The 18,726-nt window shown below is 37.1% G+C and overlaps 1 protein-coding gene across 14 annotated transcripts in view; it reads left to right on the forward strand.

Annotated features, from left to right (window-relative positions):
* Positions 1 to 18,726, forward strand: part of INPP4B (inositol polyphosphate-4-phosphatase type II B) — a 391,067-nt gene that overhangs the window by 328,647 nt on the left and 43,694 nt on the right. For 10 of the 14 annotated variants that reach the window (XM_030016386.2, XM_030016341.2, XM_030016409.2 and 7 more), the window contains one exon: positions 11,997 to 13,367. The exons of 1 other annotated variant lie outside the window; for it this stretch is intronic. In XM_030016386.2, coding sequence (XP_029872246.1) covers positions 11,997 to 12,171 — 175 coding nt within the window. In that variant the 3' untranslated portion in view covers positions 12,172 to 13,367. Of the gene's footprint in view, positions 1 to 11,996; positions 13,368 to 13,409; positions 18,711 to 18,726 lie in introns of those variants that run through there. 3 more of the 14 variants (XM_030016394.2, XM_041123473.1, XM_030016377.2) reach the window with 3 other exon arrangements.

Below are 18,726 nucleotides of genomic sequence, written 5' to 3' on the forward strand. Positions count from 1 at the left end.
AATGCTTGGTAGATAACTCTTTCCTTGCTCTCAGGTTGTCGGTTACTTCTTTAGTTGTTAGTTATTCTGAACTCAAAAGAACATTATTGGGCCAATGTAAAACTGTCATTTTTCCACTGGAATTTCCATTAGCTGTGAGTAATTCCAGTTTAGGATGGATTATCATGTTTTAATTTCTACAGTGTTCTGCATGTATTTCATTACTATGTACCGTACTTGGGAAAATGTCATTTATTATTTCATGCACCAAAATATTCTCTCTGCATTTATGTACGTACTTGTCTGACAAGTGCAATTGCTGGCCTGCACTCATATGCCTTTAGCTTTGTTTGAATCTCCTACCTGCATCATTAAGTATTCATGCAAAGAGCAAAAGTGAACAAAAATAGTCTAGAGCATTTCTGCTACTTGTTTGCTTAAAAAAGGTGTAAGAGAATAGAAAGGATATTATGAACCTAGTGGTACGTAAACAGTGCACAAGCCAACTCTGCCCCCTGTGTATATTAATGAGATATAACGAGACACCTGTAGCTTGGCAGTGATAATGTTTAAAAATTACTTTTGCTGTTTAATTGCAGCTTTTTTGTTTTATTGATTTTATTTAAGCTGTCAGTAGCAGCGCATTAATAGCACATTACAGAATTTACTTTTAACTAACACAGAATTAAATACTGATAAAATGAGACAAGCATGATTCCAGCATCCTTTCCATGTGTAGGCTGGGCTCCGGTGAGATGATGTGAAGCTGATTTAGTTTTTAGTAAAGGTTAATTCAGAGTAAAACTATGAGAGTGGTTGAGATCTTTTAAAAAAGAACATTGCATATCTGTCCTGATATATATTTGTGTTCATGGCAGAGGATAATTTAAGCCCTTTAAAAGCCATGGTCTTTGCTGTGTTCTTACCAGTGTGGTAAATGTATGCTAAAAAGGGAAATTGTTTAGTTACTGGAAGCCTGTAAGTGCTGTCCAACAGCCACAGAAATGCAGTCTTAACCAAAAGACAAGGAGAGTAGCAGCCCGCTCAGGCTAGAGTAGGCGGCTGCATTTTTTTCGTAGTTCATTGGCCATGAGCAAGTGCTAGAGAGGACTGTGAATGCTGACACATCTCACCGAGCAGAAAGGCAGTATCATTCCCAGTGAGGTTAATGTGGGATATGTTACAAGATAATTGAAGGGCATTAGCGCTTATTAGAAATTAAAAGGGAAGCAGAATTCCTTAAGGCCTGCCATCGTAATGGGCATTTTGGGGAGGATTAAGTGTTTCTAATTAACAACCTATGTGCTTTTTGGCGGCACTGCAGATTTTTCTGTTTGACCACCTGGCCTCTAGCTCACAGTTACTCAAGCCAAACAGTTTAAGCATGTGAATAAGTGTTACTGTTTTCCTTAGTGTTTAAAGGAAAACATGACCAGAAATGTGAGCAATACCAGGATTAATGTCTCTCAGATTTGACTGGGTTGAGAACTGCATTCTTATAAAGAGAGTGTAAAATAGGAGGTCCTGAAATTGCCCCCAGCACAATCTCATTCAACGTCGTGTTCCAGGGACACTAAAGTTATTTCAAAAGACAGTTTTTTTCTGGAAAATTGGTGCAGTGTTTATCTGAAGTGGGAGCACCATGAGATGATGTCTTAGTGAAATGTTTCTTAAACTGTTTTCCTTTCAGCATGCAAAATAACCAGCATACATAACAGTAGAAAAAACACACTGTAGACAGAGATAACTCTCCACTGTCTCAGTGAGGGAAGATTTATACCCTCTTGCTACCTTCTGTGTCCCATCCTGGGGAAGAAAGGAAGGAAATACTCAAACATTGCTACTGGCTTGCTGCTTCTGCAGAAGAAAATAATAATAGATTGTAGGTGGATAAGTTTTCCACAAAATCTTCCACAAAGTGTTTCCAATTTTATGTTACATGTTTGGGAATTTTCATAGCAAAACACCCTCTTTTCCCTAGTTGTAAGCATGTTTTAAAATAGTTGTACATTCTGCTTACTTGTAAGTGATGGCAATTACCACCATTAGTGGAAAGCCCCACTGCTGTACTGTTTTGCACTTCCACATGCAGCTTGCTGCAGATGTGCTTGGGGTCGTTCATTCTTAAAATATCTCTATCCCAGAGACTCCAAAGTTGCAGGAATTGGTGGATTTCTGTAGCTTTTTGCAAGCTGCAGTTCACAAGACGTTGTAGTGATAACTCTGGTGAGAATGTTTCCTTACTACTGGTTGTGTGTTTGACGGAATACAGTCTGCGATACAGGAAAAAAAAAAAATATTAAGAAAAAAATAGTATGTATCTGATAGTTTAATCCAGGTCAAGAAGTACATTGGCATTTTTTTTCCACCTGTCAGTGACTTACCTCATCATTAAGTGATACTGCCAGTGTAGTGAACTCTTCTTTTTCTGTTCAGGGAGTCCTGTACGTAGTTCATAGAGCATATCCTGAGAGCTGCATCTTTGATCTTTGGCAAACTGTGAATTACTGTGACTGCACTGAACCAAACCATGTCCTTCGTTTCTTTGTAACAGTAAGGAAAATGTAGCTTTATTATAGAGAGGAAGATATTTGCCCTTGTATTGTAATTTGTTTGTTTACTCCTTGCTGCTAGCAAAGGCTTAGGGATGCAGGAGGTAAATACCCTGCTTATCGAATCTTTAGTCTATAGTTATCTCAAATCTTCAAAAGATCATTTTTTCTGGAAATTGTAGGAGCAAAACTGTATGGGTTTCCATTTCTTCATTCTCCCCATCGGTGCAGTGCTATTTTTGCTTAAAAAATGATGGTCTATGCTAATAGTCACTTTTTGAGATATGATGAAGGGAGCTGGAAGACTATGTCTGAAACTTACTGAGAAACCTGCAGCAGCATTTGACATAATTTCCTTACAAACCTGAGCAGTGACATCAAAGAGAAAAAGCTTATGAAATATACAAATACATTGTTTAGAAGATTTCAGCTTCAATCCTCCTCCTTGGTACTTGGGAAGAAAAGTATTTCCTTCTGAGAACAGGCTCCAAAAAACTTTGGCTGTCTTCTAAATAGATGCTAAAACAAAACAAGAGACAACAGTCACATCCATTCTCTTAATTTCCCATAGAAAGGGTTTGTTCTTCAAACTCTCCATGTATTACCTATTACCAGAAAGGACAACAAATGCTTTCAAGGCACTTCATGAGAATTTAATCACAGAATCATAGAATCATTTAGGTTGGAAAAGACCTTTAAGATCATCGAGTCCAACCGCTCAGTCCAGCCCTGTCATTTGCTCTGAAGGAAGTGGGTGGAAAACTTAGTGCATTTGAGGTTCAAGTAGGATGTTGCTTGCATTTTTTAAAACTCTTAGTTATGACTAAAATCAACCTGCTCAAGAAAAGAGAATAGGACTGTTGGGGTCCAATCTACAAATTGCTACAATCTGCACCCCAGCCTCTGCATTTTTGGGTAGGTCATTTTGGTTAACCACCTACCTAGCTTGCTTTGCTGCATTTAGTACTCCTGAACCAGCACTTGTCCACCAGATAAAACCAGCTTTTGGTGCATTTTTCATGATTGGGGAATCTACATGTGCACTAACTCCCCTTGCATAAATACACCCACCTACTGTGTGTGGTACTAGTGCTCAAAGAATGGCTGGGATCAGAACAGATCAGATCTCAAACTGTTAATTTGTTTTAAAAAAAACAGTATTGGTATATAGGTTGAGAGTAATTAATGAACTGGCGTTATTTACTTGAAATGGAAGAATAGTTTTCAGATCTTTCCTGTGATTTATTTTATGACTCACACATTGGTTAATCCCGTGAAGGGATTATGTGAATTGGTGTCATTAATCAGAAGCAGTCACATTCCTCCTTTCGTATATCTCAAACTGAAGTTGCAGGTATAAAAGGCTAACTTACAATATTCAAATTTATACTTACTGCTTTTCAACACCCTCCTCACTTAAAATGACCTGAAATTACAAATGCAACATAGATTAAGTGATCCTCTGTTTACACCAACAGTTCTCTCTGACCTTAATTTTGTCATCCTATCCATAGATTTGAGCACCTAGAAATTAATGTGAGTTTTTAAGCATCATTCTTCATGCATGACTGTTTAGCTGTACAGCAAGCCTTTTCTGCCTCTTAAATCGGCTTTGCCACTTGTCCTCACCATGGGGAAAAAAAGGCTAAAAAAAATCTTTGCCAAAAGAAAAGGGATGATTCATGAAGATTTTTCATGGTCAACAGAAAGTATTTAAAACCTGATTAGACATATGAAAGAGAGAATTTATCATGCGTTTATGTTTCACTGGGCTATGTGAGCTAAATGTATAATCACATTCTCAGTAAAAATCCCTTGCTATGACAGAAACAGACTGGAAATAAGTGTGACTCATGAGCCAATTATACTAGTGCCGTAACCTTATGGAAGGGACATGTCTTGTATGTTCAGAATTTACCTGCAGGATGTAGTCGTCATCATTTCACACATGCTCAGATCACTAAGAAACCTGCGATTTGGCTTATGGGTTGGCTGTGGTTTTTTGTTTGGTTTTTTTCCTGCATGAATACATAGATCACATTTGCTTTAATATTGGTTGCACGTTGGATTGAATTTCAAACTTTGCAAGAGAAGTTTGTCAGGAAAGATTTTGCAATTTTGTCCTGAGAATTTCCCATATATGTAGTCCTAATACTTTATAGAAGAGTGTCCGGGAAGATTATTAGAATCCTATTTTTTTGATAAAAAGAGAAACCTTTGTAGAATTGATGTGTAATACTGCACAGCAGTATTGGTAAATAGCAGAATGAAATAGCAAATCCTTTGCTTGGAGTATAATAGAGGTGAAAATCATGTTTCAAAAACCACTCGGCTGTCTTGACAGGTAAAGAAGAATCTCTCCTGCAAACCCATCACTTTTCAGTTCTGAAGCTAATCTCTCACACAGTTACCAGAATGCCTTTGCAGGACTTGAAGCCTCTGCCCGTACTTGTAAACTAGAAACCACTGGGGAATGTTTCTGGGACATGATCTCAGGGATTTTATACAGTGAAATTATTAAATGTTTCCTGGCACAATTTCGGCTGATTTTAGCACTCTCCTAGGTAGTTCCTGGGCAGTTTGGGAGTTGGCACAACCAAGGGACTGTTCCAACATGGTGGCCTCTGGTCTGCAATCTCTTTTGGCAGATGAGGGGCCATAGGCACATAACATGAACTTGGTTTTGCTGTTCAGCTGCAGCGGTGGGGAACTGCTGAGGGTGCGCTTAAACTGCTAATGTAGGTGTCTTAAATGCAGCAGTGAGGAAAATGGTTGTGATTCTAACTGGAATGTTTTGTTTATTTTTATTATATTTTCACTGTATGAATTTTGTCAGTGTTACTATTTTACCACGTAGTTACTCTTTAATGTTGGGGGGAAAAAACCATTCTTGCGGGTGTTCTGTCTCAGTCACAAAGGAAAATACTAATTCTTTTGCAATCAGCAGAGATTTCTGAAGTGCTGGGATTAACTCTAATGGAGATGTATATTACCAAATAGCATATGTTTTGTGCATATTAGATATAAAGCTTGAAGCTGCCCTTTCGTCTATTCTTCAGAGTTAATGGTATGTTAAAAGTAAACAAGGACAAACAGTAGGGGGTTTGCTTTTTGGCGAGCCAACGTTGGGACAGAATGAACCAAACTGGAAATCTTTCTGTTTTTCAGATCTGTTTGAAATGCTGCATAAACAAGCTAAAAGTGTTTACCCTAGCATTTAATATTTCAGCATTTTCTCTTTGACTTTCTCTAATGTAGGCCCATATTGAAACAAAAATTGCATTCATAAACAAGAAGTCAAAATATTTCTCTTAGACCTTCTGCCTTCTTGGGCTGAAACTGTCAGGTACAGTCTGATGTCAAGAATAGGTCTCAGTTAACCTGTACTGTATTTTCAGGAAATTTATTATATGCCAAACAATAATCGAGCTCTAGCTATATTCTCTAATTTTGGTAAATAACAAAATACCTAACTTGGGAACTAATTTTGTTGTTGTTAAACTGTAATCATGTGAACAAACAAATGGTGTTCTGATGTTTTATCATTGCACACTAATAAACAATAGATAAGCATGTGCTTTTGTGCTTTTTATTTTTTTTAAAGTATGGATATTTTCCTAAATTCTATCTCAGAATTAACTTAATGTCTTCCTCTTAATCTAGAGAGGACATACGATCAGATAATAAATTGTGAATACCTGGTTCAATCTGTAAGACTCCACATCTTTCATGAAGGGTGCTGCAGAGCAGGATTGCAGGGAGATGTTTCCATAGTGCAAAGCAGGAGTGAGTTGTGCTGGTTTATTACCTGCAGGTATGGGGTGTGCCTCTCTTTCACTTGCCCCAGGAAATTAAAAAACAGCTAAGCTGATAAAACTTGGTGGGAAATTTGGACATTTATAATTAGTTTGACTTTAATGAGAACACGTACGCAGCAGAGGGAAAGAGAGCAACTGTGTAAATTGAATTTTGCCTTCACTATTTCTTCCAAAGAATCCGTGTCTGTCAATGTGATCCCACAAAACAATAGGGTTTTCCAGGATGTGGTTGTGTGCACAGAAACCAAATGTCTCCTTCCCTCTTATTAAGGAAGACTACTGCAAGACAGTGTGTTGATTAATCTGGTGCTCTACTGAGCCATTATGGCCTGTCCATAATGGTGTTTAAGATCCATACTGTTGACCATAGCTGAGCCTCCAGCACCCTGCTATTCCTGGCCAGCTCCTCAAAATGGAATCTTTTTCTCTGGACAGACCAAGAACCCATAGTAAGAATGCTGTAGTTTTGAGGGCAAAAAACTGAATTACTGTATATTAACTGCTTTTCAAGATCCAGGTGTCTTGTCATGACTACATCATGAATCTGCTGCTTGGTCAAACTCAGTGGACAAGCCTCATGTTATATGATGTGCTCTCCTTTTTACTTAATAACGCCATTAGAAAAGTGATGTGTTATAACCAAACAAGGGAGAGAAGAAAGGAGAAGAGAAATAGAGGATGCTGGCAAAAGCAAAAATAATAGGGAAAAAAAGCTGCAGTACAAAAGGTAAAGCAAAATGAGGGGGGGTTAGTGTGACAATTTGATAAACATGTTAGATTGTTTGTATTGTTGGTGTATGTTTAAATAGCAGCTGTCTCCAAATCACTGACTGAATTAATCGTTACTCTTAGATCTGAGACTACTCGTCGATTTCAGTAATGCCAGTTGTTTGTTTTGAACCAGAGTAGAGATTACAGGATCATGTAGGCAGCAAAAATTGATTTCTAGCATCTTTTACTTTATTTAATACCATCTAGATTTGAGGAAAAATTTGTCAGTTGACAGCAATATGCATCAGACAAATAATTATTGTAAAGATCATTGATACAGAAAATGTCTCTGATGGTTCCCTTCCTATATCTTCCATTTTGAAACAACACAGAAATATTTTTTATTTTTTACAAATTGTTGGAGGTTTTATTGTATGAACTTTATCTTTCAACATAAAGGGTTGTTGTCTGGTATTCCTTTGTATGCTTTATCTGAGTTCTGCTCTGATTCAGTAATCCTCCAGACCTAGGCTGAGTTCTATTTATTTCCTTCTGAATCATGTTTTGTTCTTCTAGATGTTGTAGTGCAGCATCTTCATCATGGCCAGGAGATGTTCACAAGAATCCCATCCTTCCCCTTTGAAAAAGTTAAGGCTGCCTTCCAGAACTGTAGTGCTGCATGTTGAAACAGTTGATTTTTCTCTGAAGCATTTCAGTGAATCACAGTAACATGTATAATGGAGAAATTAAGCTGCTTTCACTTCACAAACTTTTTTTTTTTTTTTAAGGCAAGCAGACAGTATTCTGTTATAAATCTTTGAGAGGGCTGAAAACACTCTTTAGAGAAGCTGCTTCTTAAAAGTTCTGGATTGTGATAGTCTTAAATAAAAAGAGCAGGTAAGTAAGCAAAATTGTGTAAGATCGAGAACTGTTAGCAATCCCTTCTATTTGAAGAAACGTCTGTGCTGCTGTTGTTGGATGGGATTAAAGAGAAGCATCTCATTTTTGCCATTTTTCTGTGTCAGCACTGGAGTTTGACAAGAAAAACCCAGCAGGCCCAGAAACTGCTTGCTTGAGTCTGTCTGCAAAAGAGGAAAATTCCCCCAAAGTACGCATGCTGTAAGACATGAATTCAGACTGAAGTCACTGCTAGCATGCGGGATCCTTGGGTTGATAGAAAGCTGCCTATCTATTCTACCTGAAGCACTGCTTTAGGACAATTTAGCATTTCCAGTATCATTAATAGCTGGAGCTGGAAAAGTTCTAACAAGAGAAGCATATATCCCAAAGTGTTAAAATGTGTCTCCTCCAAAAACCTTGCACAGGGATGTCAGTGTGACTGATAATCAAAAGCCAGAGTGTGCCCTCATATGTGGGCCTGACTTTATAAGGACTCTTGAGAGGCTTCTTTTTTCCTCACGCCATTTTCGTTGTCTCTGCTCCACTGCTTAGAGGTTCAAACAATTTATCTTCTGAATTTAAAAACAACAGAAAATACCTGCTGTTCTGCCTTTGTCTCATTTGATAGGCATGCAGCATTATCCCAATAGGAGTTTAAGATGATAAAACACCAAGTGAGATAGAAGACAGACTGAAATGGTTATATCATCATTAAACTTACAGCACCCTTGGCTGTTATGATGTATTTGTGCTATGTCGTAAGCCTCAAATGAACAATTTGAAAGTAAATGAATAAAAATAGTTTTATAGGTTAGAGAGGTGTTCGTGACCCAGACATTATGGATTTAGAAGCTTTCACTATTCATTTTAAAATTGTGTGTGTGAAATAAAAACTTGCTGGGTATTTTGAGAGTTGTCTTCTTTCCCTTCAGTGTGAGTTCAGAGCTGTTAGAGTATGGTTTGTGATGGAGAGAACATCCAAAACTATGGTTATACCTTCACACCATAATAGGGTCAGATATCACTCTGTTCTGGTTGTGCTGAGTGTCAGTCAGAAGCCAAATAAATCCAGCTGACATGGCACCAGCTGGATTCATGCTGTTTGCAGTAAAACTTCTACAGGTTTTGATGAGCCAGGGGAAGCAGTGCTGTCATGCTGCTGACAGCTGGGTGTAAGGCCTCGCTTTGTTTAACTAGATACATTAGTCACTGCGGAGAACACTTTAAGATGTGTTAGAAGACATTGTCACTGCAGTGCATTGAAAAGTATTAGCAGAGCTTAGCAAGGCATCTGACCATGATCAAATATTCCTCTTAAATTAAAAGCGTGTTTAGGTATTCCACTCAGCCTGTTCTTAGGTAGCTAATAATGGAGTTGGATCCTCTTGCTCTGTTTTGAGGATGTCTTACTGAATCATGCATAGAATGATGTGACTAATTTGTGGAACATAAGTCCCTGTGCATCAGCTGTTCACTGTGGTTTTCCTGGGGGGAAGATAGGACTTTTTATGTTGAAAGGCACTGATCATTCTTTTCAGCATATCAAAGAACAAATGTACTGTAGGCTTTTCTATTGAAAAAAAATAATATAACAAATGGCTTTTATCTGTATTTCCATCGTTACATCTGCATAAATCTCACTGATGCTAATGGGACTTGTAGCATCATAGATAAGACAGTCACGCTCGCTGTCAATGAGATATGGAGCAAAACAGAACAAGGCACACCACAGAAGTAGGAGGGTTCATCCCCGTAGGGACAACCTGCAAGCATGTAACTCGGCCTGCTTAGAATAAACTATCGGCATGCAAAGATAAGGCTCTCCAGAATGAAGTTCCTAACAGTGGCTAATGCAGTGGCTATGCAAACTTACTGAACGCTGAACTTTCTTGCTGCCTAGATGGATCTTTTCAGGGAGAAAAGAGTTTGGTCTCTATATCTTCCCTTCCATTTTCACGCATGTGAAGTCTGTGATGGAAGACACCCAGAGGGACAGTCCAAAAGCACCTGGGCTCTGCGACTGGGAGGGAATAGATGGAACTATGAGGGTTGAGCTAGAGCTCTCGATTTTGGGGATAATAGGGGTAAGCTGAAACCAGCAGGCTCACCTCAAGGAGCAGAAAAGGAGTGAGGGGTCAGTGCAGAAGGGTCAAAAAGGTATACTTGTGGGATCCTGTAGATCCTGTAGAGATTGAGATAGGAAAAGGAAAAACAGCAAGCGGCATGTTTTTAAAAGTATGTAGAAATACATGATAAAGGAGAAAATTAACAGAGCAATACACTTAGTCCTCACAACTGACCACAAACGGTAACGTTATCACTGTGAGCAGAAGAGGAAGGAAGTTCTGGGGGTGGACGCTAGGACAAAGGCATTAACCAGAGTGGTCTGATACAGAACATAGAATTATTTATTTCAGTGCAAGCCACGGTGTTGACAAAGTCAGCATAACAAACAGTTAGCTTCATTCCTTGACAGTTTGAGAGGATTTCATCTAAAATACTGTTTGAGTTCTGTCCAGGTTCTATTCACAGACACTTGAAAACTGTAGACCAAAAGCAGCAAACACGCTGGCACCAGTAATTGCTTTGACCTAGATTCAAATATTAGGGATTTTATTTTTTATCTTTTATTTTGCTATTTAAGATAGTATGGGTTGTCCTCTTTATTAGTGTAACGTACAGATTGAATGTTCAAAGCAAAGAAAGAAATTAAGAACTTATGATGGAAGGCCTCTTTAAAAGGTAAGTTGTGCAAGGAATGGTTTTGATCAGCCCCTTTCCTAGGATCCCACCTGTAAATGAAGTTCTTGCACGTCTTGCTATACAACCTCAAGAAACTCAGCATTGCCTTTTAACACATTAGTCAGAAAGGCAGCCTTTCTGTAAGATGAAGTGACTGCTGCTGTCTTTGATGTACCCTCCTCATTTTACCTGGGGTTGTGTAATACTACTTTTACTGTCCTACAGCCTCTTTATGGTCTGCCAGCTTTTTCTTTTTTGAAAAAACAGCATACTTGGGACATGTGCTTCTGAAAAAGTACTGTGTTTTAATCTGATGTATTTGGATATTCTTAAGTCCACAGAGAAAAATGGCGAGTTATCTTTTCATCCCAGAATATTCATAGTAAATAGAAAAATAAAAATCTTAGCAGTCCTTACTGCCCAAAGGAAGTCCATAAGCAGGACTCCTGAGTGTATGCAAATAAAGTTAAGTTCAGAGGGATTGAAGAGGTATAGTTGAAGTTTGCATAATTCTACTTGTAGAGAAGCTACCAAGACTACAATGGAAAAGATTGGCAGTGATTTGAAAGTATCCCTGCTGCTCTGGTAGGAAAGTGACCGCGCAACTTGCGGTGATTCAGTAGAACTTCACTGTAAGCAGATTAGTTCCTAGCTGAGTTGACTGAACAAGGTACAGGTAATTTTCTTACAGGAATGTAGGTGTGAGGCTTTAAATAAAAAGAACTGCTGTTGACTTCAAAACTGAGTCACCAGCACTTAATGAATTTTTGAAGAAGTCAATTTACCAGCTTTTAAAACTATTATAGAATAGTTGTTAATTCTTTCAAAAAAGAGCATGTGCCCTTTCTATTTCTGCCTATATATTTCCTAATACATAGTGAAGCAGGACTGAAAGGCCTGCAAACACCATGGAGACACTATTTTTTCAGTGTTGCATTGTGACATATTCGTGATCTTTTTTCTTTGCTTAATTTTTTTTTTTAACTTCCTTATTTCATTTCCGTTCGGTGTGTGTGTTCATTTTAGTGATAGTAGAGTTCATCTCATAAGTTATTTAATGTTAACTTCTGAATACTACTCCAAGGCACCTAGCAGGCTTAACAACATATTAGCCACCTAGTCATTGTGCTTCCCATGTCAGCCGTAGAACACAATAAATATATTGGAAGTACTTAGCATAAATCTATTTCATCGAAATGGCTATATAGTTTCACTTTGTCAAAATACCTACCTGTTGGCTTTCTTTGCTGTTTAAATGCTGTTCTATTTGTTCCTAACTTCCCCTGTTTAACAGCAGACAAACCCAGGGAGCACTGAATGAATCGGATGATCCCGAAACAGGCTGTCTAACTGATAACAAGCCAACTTCTCGACACTTCTATCCTGTCGCCTTGCTGCTTGTCAGCTCACACTTGCTGGTTGTGTGGCTTATTTTAAGTCTTGCTTTGCTATTAGCCAAATATCAATAAACTTCACTTGTGTTCCTTTCTTTTCTACAAACAGCAACAAATTAACTTTAGAAAAAAGGAATTATGCTGTAATATTTCTACAATCTCAGACCCCAAGGATTCATCTTTAAGATACAAATGTCTGAAATGTACTATGTTTTCGTTATTTTTTTCCTGAACTCTAAGAAGTATACTATGCATTGAGTGAATTGATTTGCTCTTTCTGTTCATGGTAAAGCTTTCCCACTGTAATTAGCTCAAAGAAAGCCCACTTACAATGCTGTCACTGTATACAAGAAGATGTGGAATCCTGAATGCTTGAACCCCTCTTTCCAGAGTAATTAGTCTGAAAAAAAAAAAAAAAAATTAAAAATGAATTTGCACAACACAAACTAACCCCTAGACAAATATTACAGGGCGGTGGTTTGTGAGACTTAACTTTCATTGTGGTATTTTCATTGTTACTAGCTGATGGGATCTTTTTTTGTTTAACAAATGGTTATTACTTTGCTACAACTAACCCTTTTCTGTCAAGTAACTGAATGGAATAGAGTAAGTTCTGTTTTGTAATGAAATTAACCTGTTTGTAATTGTTGCTTTAGTTGCTTTTGCTTTCAAGACACTTTTATATTCTTTTTAACAAAGTCCTGTTTATGTCTTGATGCACCACTTTGGCACTTGTGACTTTTGTACTGTATGTGAACAAACATCCTTCCTTTATAAAGCAGAGAGTTGGATCGGGCTGTTTGAAAAGCCATTCTCTCTTTTTTTTCATTGCAAAGCCAAACATATGAGAAATGAAGCAGAGATGAAACTTTCCTTCACAAATCTCTAGGGCCAGACTTAATAAAATGCCTTATTCCTATAATACGCATTTTTAGGGCAACGTGTACTCTCACGTATATAGCAAACAATTTGAAAAATTATGAGAAGGTTTAAAAGGCAAATATATTTCTGGAATTAGAACAAAATGTATCATTAAAGCGTTTAAATTTTTTTTACTAAACTTTAAACCTCAAGGGCAAATATATTGTGGGGGGGAGGAAATCTTATCACCTATTTCTGAGGGCAATAACTGTACTGGGCCTGGCCTTGGATTTAATCTTGTAAGATGTATCATCACATGTGGAAAACAAAAATGTAGAATTGAATCTTTGTTATTTTTACTTCAACTGTTGCTGAAACTCTGCAATGAACAAATAAAGCATATTTATTTATTCTGTGTTTCATGAAGTTGTACTTTTTCCCCCTTTCACTAGAGAAGGATGCCGCATAGAGAATGTACTGAAGAATGTCAAATGCAGAAAGTATGCATTCAACATGATACAGCTGATGGCTTTCCCAAAGTACTACAGACCTCCAGAAGGGACATATGGAAAAGCTGACACCTAAGTTTAACAAAAGTGTAATCAGGAACATACATCACGCTAATTAGTGAATATAAAAAATTGCTGTTTTTTATATTGGGAATGTGTAACCAGTTGAGGTGTTATTTTTATCAGGTTTTATCATTTTACATTAAAATGACTCCAGTTAGCAGTTATGAAATAAAATATCATGAAAAAGCAATGGACTGAATATTCTCAAAACCAAATATATTCAACTTTTCTTTGTGAAGCTGAAGCTTAGTATGACTCATAAGCCAGCTGGAATTAGTTTTTTGGGTCGCTTGATTGAAGATTAAAAAGGGAGATGTCGTTTGCTATAGGAACTGAGGTTAGCAATCTGGAAGGTGGCATTCTGACTCTGAACCAAAACCTGAGATTTGATTTAAGGGGTCTTTTACTGCTGGAAATAGTGTTTTCTGGAACGAGCATAGCACCGAGGTCTTGATCACTAATGATTAAATCCTTTACAGAAGTGTTTATGAAAGATGCTAATGTTAATACCTGGGCTAATATAATTTTGATAATTACATTTAGCTTCTTTACATAAGCATGGTAACTTCATAATATGTTTTTAGTAATTACAGCCTGTAATTTCAGTAATTCCATTCTGATTCCTTGCAGTTCATTTGGATGTATCATTCTTGGCTTTCTGACCCACAGCCAAATACCACTTATTTCACTTTCACATAAATCATGTTGAAATCTGGGGGGATTCATTCTTCAAGTAAGGTGATCTGAATTTGACCTGTCATGTTCCCATTTACTGTAAACCCTTAAAATTAAATTTTCTTTAGTGGTAGGGGAAATGAGTTGTATATACAGGAGTTACTGTATCTTTAGGCTATAAAAACATGTATGTTTTTACAGAGCCTAAGACAAATGTTATAATTATGAGTAACCTGCTGTATTAGGACTGGTTAGCCACTGCAGCTGATTTATATCAAATTTGTAACGCTGCATGTAGACACTTTAGGATGAAGAACTATCAACTTTAAAATGAATGTTAATGCTTCTGCCAGCTTGTGTTAGTCCTGAAATTTATCTTGCAAAGAACATTTGTGTTTTCTAATTGTATCTATTTATTGCCTCCTTCTGCCTCGCAGAGAGAAATACAATTAAAAAACCCCAAGTATTCACTGGTTACTGACCTTTATGTAATGCATTCATTTTGAGAAAAAAATATCTAGAGCAGAAGTGTGAGAATTTTATCCTAATGAAACTGCACTGGGAATTTGAGCATCTGTAGGAAATTGTAATTGCCATGGATAAAGAATTAATGTTTGCTTGCTCCTATGGAAGTCAAAGAAATCTTGATGCACCGTGAGTTATAATTTGTTCTTTTTAATCCAATAATGCCCATTATTGGGTATAAATCTGTAACTATACTAGTAAAAATACATATTTAAGAGCCTGATTCTGCAAACTCTAATTGGATGATTACATGGAAATTATCTATCGTGAATAAAATTAAATCCATCTTGTGTATTTGCAAGATCAGGCTTTGGGGCTTGTAGGAGAACATCAGCAAGAGATCCTTGTTCCAATATTCATTGACTTCAGTGAAGCTAGGAATTCACCTGTAAAATATATTTACCTAACTAATTGGAACTTCAAAGCAAAGGAGGTCATTTAAGTAGTGTTTTGGTGCATTTGTTGTTTATTTCTATTATTTAGTGTGTTATTATGAATGACTTCTTTGTTATTCTGGAATGTATTACTGCAACAGTAGATGTCAGAAGAGTTGGCATTGCATCATGGATAACCTCAGGCAGATAATTTTTTTCCTGTCGTGTACCAATAGAAGTGGGCACTACTCATTGGGTGGGTGGACACGTGGATAAATTTGTGTTTGGGTCTTACTATAGCATAGTTGATCTGTACACAACTTTTTTGTGGATTTATGGAACATAAATCTTCCTAGCAAAGTAATGTTTTGTTCTGTTCAGACTGCCGCACTAGCCCTCGCTATCTGCCATGTTTATTATTAGCTTAAAAACCCCCACATGTACAGTTTAGAAATAATGATAAATTCCTCATGCTCCTCTGAAATAATCCCACAGATGTACAATAGAGAATGCTGGTCTTCCTACAGTAATTCTGAAACAATCTGTAAAAGTCTATGTGGGGATGGTATTCACTGGTGGATACTATAGGTTCCTATAGTTCTTTATTAGTCCCATGGGCATTCAGTCAAGTTCAAAATATGAAATCCTACAGATTTTCTTCTTATCAGAAAAATAGTCTTTCAAGATCTTGCCTCAGCATTTTAATCCCACTTGGGTTCTAAATTGCCATTGTCATTATCATGTTACTTTTTTATTGAAGACGTTTTCCACATGCCACGTTTGTGGAGGGGAAAGAAAAGGCATTGGATTACTGTCCTTTTTATTTTAACAGCCGCTCCCAGCACGTTCTTGTGAAATTAAATAATCTGTTATTTGTTAAAGGTAAGTAAGAAAAAAAACCCCAAAACCCACATCAGTGAGCTGCAGTGAAACTTCACTGGGCTTGGGCCATTACAGAAGAGTAGGCTGGGTTTTGTGCTAAATAAGGATGAACTTTTTCAAGCCATTTTTTTGATTGGAACATCTTTTTGTAGGTCACGAGACTCTGGTAAAACCCACTGATGTAGTTCCAAGTCTCCTAGAAGAGCAATGTTGCTTCAGTACTGGAACAGGCTCAAATGTGTCCTTGGTTGGTCATTGCCTGCTGTGGGCTACTGCAGTCCATGTAGGCAAAGGCTGTGTCATCACAGCTGAGTTGTCAGCTAAGCAGGGATTCAGAACTAGTGCTTTTTCTGGTTTGCCCTTTATGAAGAAACAAAGGGGGGTTTGCTGCAGGTTGATAGTTGGTTACTTGGAGTACGTTTACTCTTTGTAGAAGCTGCTTCAAGCGCTGTGCATTGTTTGAATGCCTAACAGAGGAGTTAAATCATCCCTGAGGTCTTGCACGTATCCTTGTAGTTCACTGTGAATATCAAAGGAGTAAAATTAAGCAAATGAATTTTCATGAGCAAGCTACACCATTTGTTTTGCAAAGGGTTAAGGGAAGCATACTGATTTTGGTGGCAGAGTCACAGAAAATGTTCCATATCTGCTCTCTTAAAACTTTTGCAAGGTATAAAATAATCTGCTTTGAGGTGAGGGCAGTTCTCAAGGGCTAGAAGATGAACGTTCAAAAATATATCTGGTATCTAAAGCCAAATCCTGTCTTACTCATGGAAGATATTTTTTGTAGAAATAAGGTCATCAGGATCTGTCTCAAGGAATCCTGAAATAAGGGCTTCTAGCTTTGAATATTTGTACAGTGCATTACATGCTTATATGGGGTTTTTGTACCACGGACTAGTGTGTAACTAGAGAGCTAGTATAAAATGCCTAAAAAAATAAGGAAAGGAAAGTTAAAGTAACTTTTTCTCAGAGATGATTGTAATACTGTTATAATACATGACTTGCATAGGCCTGACATTGTTAAGCAGGCAGGTCTTTTTTTCTGAAGTCTTCTTTTGGGGAATTTAAAATACGTTCTTATTAGTGTTTATACTTTGGCTTTTATGGAGCAATTAGGAAACAAACTTTTAATTATGTTATCTGATTTTTGTCTATGTGAAGCTGTGTATTTTGATGGAATACTAGCAATGTATGTGTTATAAAGAACAAATAATGCAGGAGGACAGCTGAAACAAAGTATTAACTGAGAAAGAGCCTTAATGAAGTCCTTTTCAGTGTTAATTTTTTGTACTGTCTGAATTTTGGCATTACGTAAATGAAATAAGGAAATTAACAAACACCTTCTGTGTCTAAATCAATCAGTCCTCATGAGAATCCACTTATTTGCAGTGAAATAAATTGTAATGGTATTCTAAATCATCATGAGTAATTTAGGTGTAAAGAAGTGCAACATATCATTTTGAAGCCCACTGTATAATATGCCTATTAAGAGCTTCAGAAAATAAGCTTATTTTTCCTTCTAGTTTAAATACAAGTTCCAGGAAGTCCTGTGGTCCACTCACAAAAATCAGAAAATGCACTGAACATCAACCTCTGTAATACAGAAAGAAATTGCATTAAAAACTATGCAGCAAAATTACTTGCGTGAATTAATGTATGTAATCAGTTAACAGTCTTAAACGTATATTGTGTCAGTTGGCTATGTTGTAAACTTGAAACCATTGATATCTATATTTATGCTTTTTTTTATTGTAGAGAAGTGTGCTGTACAGGCAATGCCATGAGACATGAATTTGCATCTTGCTTTTCACTTATTTGCAGCTTAAAAGCAGATGTTTACAATCAAAGTGCTTTAAAATAATTTACTGTTCTTCAAAACACAAAATTGCCTTGTAAATTGCATGTTTAAAAAAAAAAAATCACACAAATGCTTTTTTTCCTTAGTCACGCAACACATCGACTGTTGTATTGCCAGAGCATGCAGCTTACACTCTGCAGCACTCAAACATTTATTTGCTCTTTCTCTCATAGCATCTGCTGAATAAGTAATATAACAACAATGAATTTCAGCATGATACTCGTGATCCAAGATTAAAAACTTGCATTTGCTCAAATAAACAGGAAACTTAATACTTCAGAATAAATAAAATAGAGGACACTTGTGAACCAACGTATCCATATTCTAAAGAGCTGAAACATAAAGCATGGGGTTTGTGTGCTGACAGGGAGAAAGAGTTATGGTAGAATCTGACTGTGATAATAGAGCACCCTGGATCTGTGGGGTTTGGAGTGGTGAGATTCGGACCATGCTGTTCTTACTTAGATCTCTGACTATTGGCAGTGGTGTTCCGTACTCTTTCCAGGCATGCAAAGTACTTTAAAAGTTCTCAGCACTTCTGCTTTGTTTATGAATGGTCTGACTTTAAAATTTCTAAAATCCCAAATTACTTTGGTACTTGCTTTCATTTTGTGTAGCTGTTCCTTGTAATGTTCCTGTCTCACACTCTGGAGCACATGGGGCTATGTATAAGTAACATTAACAGGACTTCAGTCCATAGTGTGTGTGTGTGTGCGTGTTCAGAGAAATGAAGCACAACTATAGCAATTCAACTCTTTCTATATTTCAGGATTTAGCATTTTGGTTTCATTGCTGTCTGTAAGCCATGTCCATTGTACACTGTGTGTATATTTTTATTTAAATAAATGTGATGTTTATTTTTTATGTTTCTGACTTTTTT

The sequence above is a fragment of the Aquila chrysaetos genome, chromosome 1, assembly GCF_900496995.4.
Source record: "Aquila chrysaetos chrysaetos chromosome 1, bAquChr1.4, whole genome shotgun sequence".
NCBI classification, from domain to species: Eukaryota; Metazoa; Chordata; class Aves; order Accipitriformes; family Accipitridae; genus Aquila; species Aquila chrysaetos.